An 8,675-nucleotide genomic window follows, 5' to 3' on the forward strand; every position below is an offset into this window, starting at 1 on the left:
CAGCAAACTTACCAACCAACCCATCTACACTTATGCATGTGTCAATCATATACAGCAGAGGTACTTTGAAAATTCAAGATGGCCCATATGTGCCTAGTTTATACAAAAATCCCAAATAAAATACGTAAAACCATCTATTATAATTTATGTGTTTTCAATGAGACTCTACATAATAAAAGTACATTAGCAACATCCAGTGCTGAGTGTATGCATCTTAACATTACAACACTAACAAAACACACAGCAAAAAAAAAGTTCTCAATAATACCTGAGGACTTCTAACCTCCTTGGGATTAGTCTTGGATAATGTACAAAAGTCATTTTTCTTGTTGTTCATTCCTGTTGTATTTTTTTGGTAAAATGGACGATGGCTAGGAACAACTTTCAATGGTGATATAATTGGGAATCTGTTTAAAAGTATATTCATATATTATTTTCTGAGAGACATTAATGAAGTAGTTTTTATAAATGAGCCAAACTCCATTCATGCAGCAATTTAAACAAAATTATCAGAGGATCAAGCTACATTATTCAAAGCGCCTTGAGTATTAGAAAGGCGCTATATAAATCCCATCCATTATTATTATTATTATTATTAGTTACATTACTTAAAATACTGGTTAAAGTAGATTTTAAGGAGTGTTTTAGAGGAGGAGGTAAATAGGTTTATGAAAGGGACTACAGGTTTTAGGTCTTAATACATTGAAGCATGATTCCACTTTACTGGAGTCATGCTTCAATGTATTAAGGCCTAAAACCTGTAGTCCCTTTTATTTTTCATAAAAAATGTGAGGTTGCATTTGGAGAAGTCTAACAAGGGCAGAATCCACACTACAAACGGTAGGGCGTTGGTTACAGAGCAGAGGGACCTAGGAATACAGGTACATAGTTCCTTGAATGTGTAGTCACAGGTAGATAGGGTGGTCACAATGTCTTTTGGCACATTGGCCTTCATCAGTCAGAGTATATAAGTTGGGAGGTCATGTCATAGTTATACAAGACGTTGGTGAGGTTGCATTTAGAAAATTGTGTTCAGTTTTGGGCACCATGTTATAAGAAAGATGTTGTCAAGCAGGAAAGGGATTTACGAGGATGTTGCCAGTACTCAGGGGCCTGAGCTATAGGGAGAGGTTGAGCAGGCTAGGACTCTATCCCTTTAAGCGCAGGAGGATGAGGGGTGATCTTATATAAGGTGTACAAATCCATGGGAGGAATAAATCGGGTAGATGCAAAGAGTCTCTTGCCCAGAGTAGGGGAATAGAGAACCAAAGGACATAGGTTTAAGGAGAAGGGGAAAAGATTTAATAGGAATCTGAGGGATAACTTTCTTACAAAGGGTGATGGGTGTATGGAACAAGCTGCTAGAGGAGGTAGTTGAGGAGGGACTATTGCAAAGTTTAAGAAACAGTTAGACAGGTACATGGATAGGTTTGGAGGGAAATGGGCCAAACGCAGACAGGTGGGATTAGTGTAGATGGAACATGTTCGCCAGTGTGAACACGTTGGGCTGAAGGGCCTGTTTCCATGCCCTATGCCTTTACAAAAGAAGAGACCAGAATTTTAGGAATGCACATTTCCATGAAGTTGCAAGGTTGGAGGAGATTGCAAAGGCTGGGAAATGAAAAGGTTTGCAAACATGCATCTTAAGATCAGGGCATTCCATCATGGAAGTCAGTATAAGTTAACAAGGTGACGATGGATGAATTACATTGTGCAGTTGGGTATTAGATGACATCACACTTATGGAGAGTATTATTGCACCTTGCAACTAATAGCAATGAGAGCATAAAGACAGTCAGGCCTGGAAGTAACAATAGAACAATTAAAGCCTCAGCAGATCAACTAATGCAGGGATAGGATTGAGTGACAATATGAAGGTACAAATAGGGAAAGGCTTCCAGATACAGTCCACAGGGCATCTCAGAGCCATATGCGAAACCAAGATAGCAAACGGGCTATTTTGCCCTGAGTTACCGGGGAACGTACAGTAATAGATTCAGAGGCAAGGTAATTACATTTATGAGTCCAATACATTTATCCCCATTTATCAAAAATAGAGAAATAAACCATGAAGTGTGCTTTGTGTCACCAAAGTAACTGAACTTTAATCGCAATGAGGTGGGATTTTGTTGTACATATTGGCCTACAATATGAAGATAGACACAACATGTTGGTGTAACTCAGCGGGACAGGCAGCATCTCTGGAGAGAAGGAATGGGTGACGTTTCAGGTCGAGACCCTTCTTCCGACTGCTGTCAGGGGAGTGGGAGATTCAGAGATAAGGAAATGTAAAGTATGAACACAGAACAATGGAGATCAAGGAAAATATAGAATAGATAGTTGTTAATTGGGAGAAGTTAACAACAAAGCAAACGGACATAAAATGTAGTCCGAGACAGTAAGACTGGTCGGAGAACTGGGAAGGGGAGGGGATGGAGGGAGAGGGATAGCAATTTAGAGAAGTCAATGTTCATATCGCTGGGGTGTAAGCTGCCCAAGCGAAATATGAGGTGCTGTTCCTCCAATTTGAGCTGGGCCTCTGACAATGGACGCGGCCCAAGAAAGAAAGGTCAGTGTATGAGTGGGAGGGGGAGTTAAAGTGTTTAGTAACAGGGAGATCATGTAGGTTTAGGTGGAGGTGTTCAGCGAAACAAGCGCCGAGCCTGCGCTTGGTCTTGCCGATATATAGGAGTCAACACCTGGAACAGCAGATACAGTATATAAAGTTGGAGGAGGTGCAAGTGAACCTCTGCCTCACCTGAAAAGACTGTTGGGGTCCTTGGACGGAGTCGAGGGGGGAGGTACAGGTGTTGCATCTCCTGCGGCTGCAGGGGAAAGTACCTGGGGAGGGGGTGGTTTGGGTGGGAAGGAGCGAGTTGACCGGGGAGTTGCGGAGGGGACGGTCTCAGCAGAAAGCGGTGGAGATGGAAAGACGTGGCAAGTGGTGGGATCCCATTGGAGGTGGCGAAAATGTTGGAGGAATATGTGCTGTATGCGACGGCTGATGGGGTGGAAGGCAAGGACAAGGGGAACTCGGTCCCTGTTACAAATTGGGGGGGGGGGGGGGGGGGGGAGACGAGAACAGAGCTGCGGGATAATAATAATAATGATGGATGGGATTTATATAGCGCCTTTCTAATACTCAAGGCGCTTTACATCGCATTATTCATTCACTCCTCAGTCACACTCGGTGGTGGTAAGCTACTTCTGTAGCCACAGCTGCCCTGGGGCAGACTGACGGAAGCGTGGCTGCCAATCTGCGCCTACGGCCCCTCCGACCACCACCAATCACTCACACACATTCACACACAGGCAAAGGTGGGTGAAGTGTCTTGCCCAAGGACACAACGACAGTATGCACTCAAAGCGGGATTCGAACCAGCTACCTTCCGGTTGCCAGCCGAACACTTAGCCCATTGTGCCATCTGTCGTCCCGAATATCGAGGAGACCTTAGTGAGGGCCTCATCTATAATGGAAGAGGGGAACCCCCATTCCTTAAAGAATTAGGACATCTCTACGATCATGACTGTACTACTTTACAAAATAATTAGTTTAGTTCAGAGAAGTTAGTTTACTTCATTGACATATGCAAAGAAATACACAAGGCAACATTCATGAGCAAGATACTCCCCTCTTTTCTTACCTATATAACTGACTGTTATCATCCATATTCTCCCCTCCCGATCTTCCTTTCACATCCTCAATCACATGGTTCTTCAAAAACTTGCTCAACAATTGCAGAGTCTGTTGTCTGGTGACATCTGGCCCAAAGTTGCTGTTATTTTTCAACAGTTCATGCAACCAGTCAACTGCCGCTGAAGCAGTAAAACATTTATTGTATTTTTTCAAGCGCACACTATGTTTCCTCAGAGGCATTCCAGCCCTAAAAAGCTTGATCAATTCATTCCACTGGAGAAAAAAAAATACATATGTCATGGTTTTGTGTAATTTGACAAATCTGAAGTCATTTTAAATAATGTTAATGGCATTAAAATGGTCACCCATTGATTGCAATACACGTTAATATCTCAATTGAAGTACAACATGAAATCAAAAGGAAAGACAGAAGGAAATATTTCTAATTCATAAGCAGCAATTTCAAAATGAAACATGTTAAAAAAGACTTTGCCTGAACATCGACAATACAAATTAAGCCTCCTCACTGACTGCATTATGACAGGTGATATGAATGACCTCCATGAAAGTAACGCCAATCACAAGTTCTTACCAACATGCAGTTCCCAATACATTTGAGTAGCCAGCAGGTTATGTAGAACAGAGATTCTGATTTTTTTCCTGCTGTATGCCACTTTAGATTAATGTGTTTTTCTGGGAACTAGTCCCTCTTCCCATTCAGAACACTGAATAGAAGTCAATTATTTTTATAATTGCACTCCCATACCAACAGAGTTATTTTATATTGCACCTTCATTTCAACAGAACAATACTTAATGCTTGTTTTTTTAATTTAAATTACACTCATTTCCACAGAACAATGGGAATCCAAGCTCTTGACAGAACAACTTTCTCCTGACTCTCAGTCTGAAGAAGGGTCTCGACCTGAAACGTCATCAAAACGTCTGACCCATTGAGTTGCTCCAGCTTTTTGTGTCTATCTTCGGTTTAAACCAGCATCTTCAGCTCCTTTGTACACAATTCATAGCTACATACAGGTTACTCTCAATTTGGCATTTATTCCTCTTTTTACAAATAAGATTCCTACATTGGCTTTCTTTGGATTTGGCTACTCCAATATCCCAATTCGCCAACATTTCATCCCATATCATGAAGCAATGGAGCGGCTACTTCTTCGTCTCCTGAGACCACAAGTCCAGCACGCACTCAACCCACTACAGTTTGCGTACCAAGAGAACATTGGTGTGGATGACGCAGTCCTCTACATGCTGCACCGGACTTACTCCTTTTTGGACGAACCAGGTGGCTACGTGAGGATTATGTTCTTCGACTTTTCAAGTGCGTTCAACACCATCCAACCCCTGATTTTGAAAGACAAGCTTTAGAAGATGGGGGTGGATTCCATCTTTACCTCCTGGATACACAACTATCTGACGGGACGACCACAGTTTGTTAAGCTGGGGGACTGTGTTTCCGGGACAGTGGTGTGCAATGTTGGAGCCCCACAGGGAACGGTTTTGGCCCCATTCCTCTTCACCCTGTATACTGCAGACTTTAAAGTCTGACACATGCCACATTCAGAAATATTCTGACGACACAGCATGTGTAAGGAACGGACACGAGGAGGAATACAGGGACTTGACCAGCGCTTTCTGTATCTGGAGTAAAGAGAACCGTCTCATCCTGAATACAACCAAGACTAAAGAGATGGTTGTTAACTTTGGCAGGGCCAAGCTCCTCCTTCAGCCGGTTAACACTGCAGGGGTGGACATTGAGGTGGTGCAGACATACAAACATCTGGGAGTGCACCTTGATAACAAACTGGACTGGTCTGTCAACACCGATTCCCTCTACAAAAAAGGACAGAGCAGTCTCTTTTTCCTCAGAAGGCTCAGATCCTTCAATGTGTGCAGTGAAATGCTGTACTTGTTTTACCATACTGTTGTTGCAAGTGTCATCTTCTACATCTATGCTGTTGTCTGCTAGGGTAACAACATCGTCAGAGGAGCACACAGAACAACAACCAACTCCTCTCCCTGCGCTGTGGAACACAGCAGTTCAGGAGATCCTTCACCCCTGCAGCCATTAGATTTTATAATACTGACCGTTAAGCTGTATGGGGATGCTTTGCACTTTTAATAGTTATTTATTGGGTTCTTTTTAAGTATTTATTGCTTTTATGTATTGTCTGCTTTACGTTCTTTCTGACTGTGTTGGCTACTGGACATCTGAATTTCCCTGAGGGTAGGGCCGGATTTACATATAAGCTTCACAAGCTTAAGCTTAGGGCCTCGAGATCTAGGGGGGGCATCGGCAGGGCCGGATTTACCCACAGGCTTCATAGGCTGAAGCCTATGGCCTTAAAATCTGGGGGACCTCCAGACAAGGTGTTTTTTCCCCCCAGAGTAACAAAAAAATTGGAGCGCTATCAGCGTTTCCACTTTGACGGAAATTACCCGAAATTCTGGTTCCGGCCCGCTGGAAGTTTTTGGGGGAAAAAATTGCGACCATCCGCACCTGCGCAGTTGGGGGAAGCCGGTGACACAGTAGCGACGCAAAATGACGCTGTCTCTCCGCGCGTGCGCAGTGGGCCCAGCCGGGTTCAGATCTCCATTTGCACTCCACACAATCACCTCGATGCCTCGTGTCTATCAAAGATCCGAGGTGTCTACAGGTAAGTAGTGGAATATTGTGTTGTGGGAGTGCCCATTTCTCCGGGCCGGGGGGCTGCGGTGTCTGGGCCTCGCTGCGTGGGAGGGAGGGGGGGGGGGGGGGTTTGTGAGGGGGGGAAAGGGGGAGTTTAGACAGAGGGGGAAGAGAGAGGGAGGGGAAGAGAGAGATGGGGAGGGAGAGAGGTGGATGGAGGGGGAGGAGGGAAAGGGGGGGGGTTATCTTTAGTGAGATTGCAAAATTAAGGTAGGTTTTAGATCAATTATATTTTCTCCTCCATATGAATAATATCAAACAATTGGAACTGCTTTCTATTCCTTGATAACAATACTGAAAAATATGTATTCAATAGTTTGCGACTTTCATTTTGCATGATATTTTTTAATGTGCACACACTAACACAGTCGAACAGTAACAGGCAATAAAATCAACACACAAAACATTTTCTAAAAAAAGGTTTTATTTACTGCAAAAACTTACAATATTTTATTTGCTGTGTTTGCATGCTCCTTTATAACATTTTACAGTACAACTTGATTATTAAAACAAGGATAGCTTCAATTCTGGATTTAAAAAAATTTATACAACAATGACCCCAATCATTCCATTCCAACCACTCATTACTCTTGACTCAACCAAAATTATTTCTGAAATATTGGTCATAAATTTGGTGCAAAAATGCTCCAAAATAAGGCGCAGAATGCACCAGAGAACATCTAAAACCCAGAGCTTCCAGTGCCCTTAAGCTGCGTGCACTCATTTCACATAACATTTTTATAATCCTGCCATGCCACCCACCTTTTTGAAAAGCTTTGTACGGGCCTGGTGTATATTATTTTTGACACCGTCATTGGCCTTTCTTATATATGCTGTCACAACGCACTAAACAACACTTCAGTAATTTCCCTTGCCCTCCATTTCAGAATAATAGTTTTAAGCCGATAACTCGACACTAGCACTGGCAATAAATAAAAAGTGCAGCTTTCCAGCCCTTATCTCGTTGGCCACGCTCGGCTGCACATCGGTGTCAATCTAGTGGACTCTTCCATCTTCCTCTCGTCGTGGGGGCGGGGGATTTGGAGGGGCCTCAGAAGTGGAATAGCCTAGGGTCTCTCTTCATCTAAATCCGGCCCTGCCTGAGGGGATTAATAAACTATCTATCTATCATTTCATTCTTCTAGTCTTCATATTTCAATCTGTCATATTCCAAATCCTTTACTCACACAAACCCACTCCGTAATAAATAAACACATGTGTTTAAGAAGGAACTGCAGATGCTGGAAATCGAAGGTAGACAAAAGTGCTGGAGAAACTCAGGGGGTGCAGCAGCATCTATGGAGCGAAAGAAATATGCAACGTTTCGGGCCGAAACCCTTGGTTGCGTTGCATATTTCCTTCGCTCCATAGATGCTGCTGCACCCGCTGAGTTTCTCCAGCACTTTTGTCTACCATAAATAAACACATCCTTTACTCACACAACTATTGTACTTTGCTGTTTTGATTGGTTCAAAATGAATGGACATGCCTTCAGCCATCAAGGACCTGGTCCCTAAAAAACCTTTGACTAAGATTTTGATCTCCACCACTTTGAGTCCTGTTAGGGACTATTCAAGGGCTATACAATTATGTGAAAGTGGCAGCTATTAATTAAAAACAAGGACCAGTCTTCAGACATTCTGCACTGAAAGACGCGATTAGTTTGAAATTGAAAAGACAGGACCATGACACGTTCTCATACGAATCAGCCGAATGCAAAACAGTGTGTCATTTAAATAAAAAAGGATTTCCTCTAGGTTAAATGACCGCTTTCGAAACTGCTCCGGGATAATATGTTGCGTGCGTTATCAAAAAAAATCTACACCCCTTTTCCAACTCACCGCCTCCAATGCGAAGAAAGCTTCTTCGTGGAGAATGATTTATAACTTACCAGCTTCGTAGCCCTGTAAGGGCCGGGTGAAATAACTCGGCTTTCCATGACCTTGCAGCTTGTGTTCGGATGCGATGCAATGCTGAGACCGCTAGCCCGTTGCCGACACGGCAGCCGCGGCCGAGAACAAACTTCCAGCGCCAGCCATTGCTCTCGTTTGAATCTCGAGCTCCGGCTCTCTTCTGCTGCTCATTGGCTAAAACTCCCACGCGACGTCTCCTAATATGGAAAGTGGCCGTTGGTTGCTCGGTGTCCAAAAAGTGGTTCGCAGCTCCTTGACCGATGCAAATAATGTTAATGAATGTTTGAATGTGAGGTTCTTTCAACTGAGCAATTTTTTATTTTTCTCGGAAATATATTACTCAAACAAAATACCGAAGTAGCAGGAAGTCGGAAATATAAACGGCTGGAAAAGGGCTGGGAACAGTCGATGTTAGGCAA

At 43.3% G+C, this 8,675-nt stretch overlaps 1 protein-coding gene across 1 annotated transcript in view; it reads right to left on the bottom strand.

Moving 5' to 3' along the window:
• depdc1 (DEP domain containing 1) overlaps positions 1 to 8,401 on the bottom strand; it is a 30,252-nt gene extending 21,851 nt beyond the window's left edge. Inside the window, exons 1-3 of the mRNA XM_033028473.1 lie at positions 8,235 to 8,401; positions 3,645 to 3,910; positions 269 to 407 (exon numbers count right to left, since the gene is read on the bottom strand). Coding sequence (XP_032884364.1) covers positions 269 to 407; positions 3,645 to 3,910; positions 8,235 to 8,282 — 453 coding nt within the window. The 5' untranslated portion in view covers positions 8,283 to 8,401. The remainder of the gene's footprint in view (positions 1 to 268; positions 408 to 3,644; positions 3,911 to 8,234) is intronic.
• Between the last annotated feature and the right edge of the window lie 274 nt (positions 8,402 to 8,675).

Source organism: Amblyraja radiata, chromosome 10, assembly GCF_010909765.2.
Source record: "Amblyraja radiata isolate CabotCenter1 chromosome 10, sAmbRad1.1.pri, whole genome shotgun sequence".
NCBI lineage: Eukaryota > Metazoa > Chordata > Chondrichthyes > Rajiformes > Rajidae > Amblyraja > Amblyraja radiata.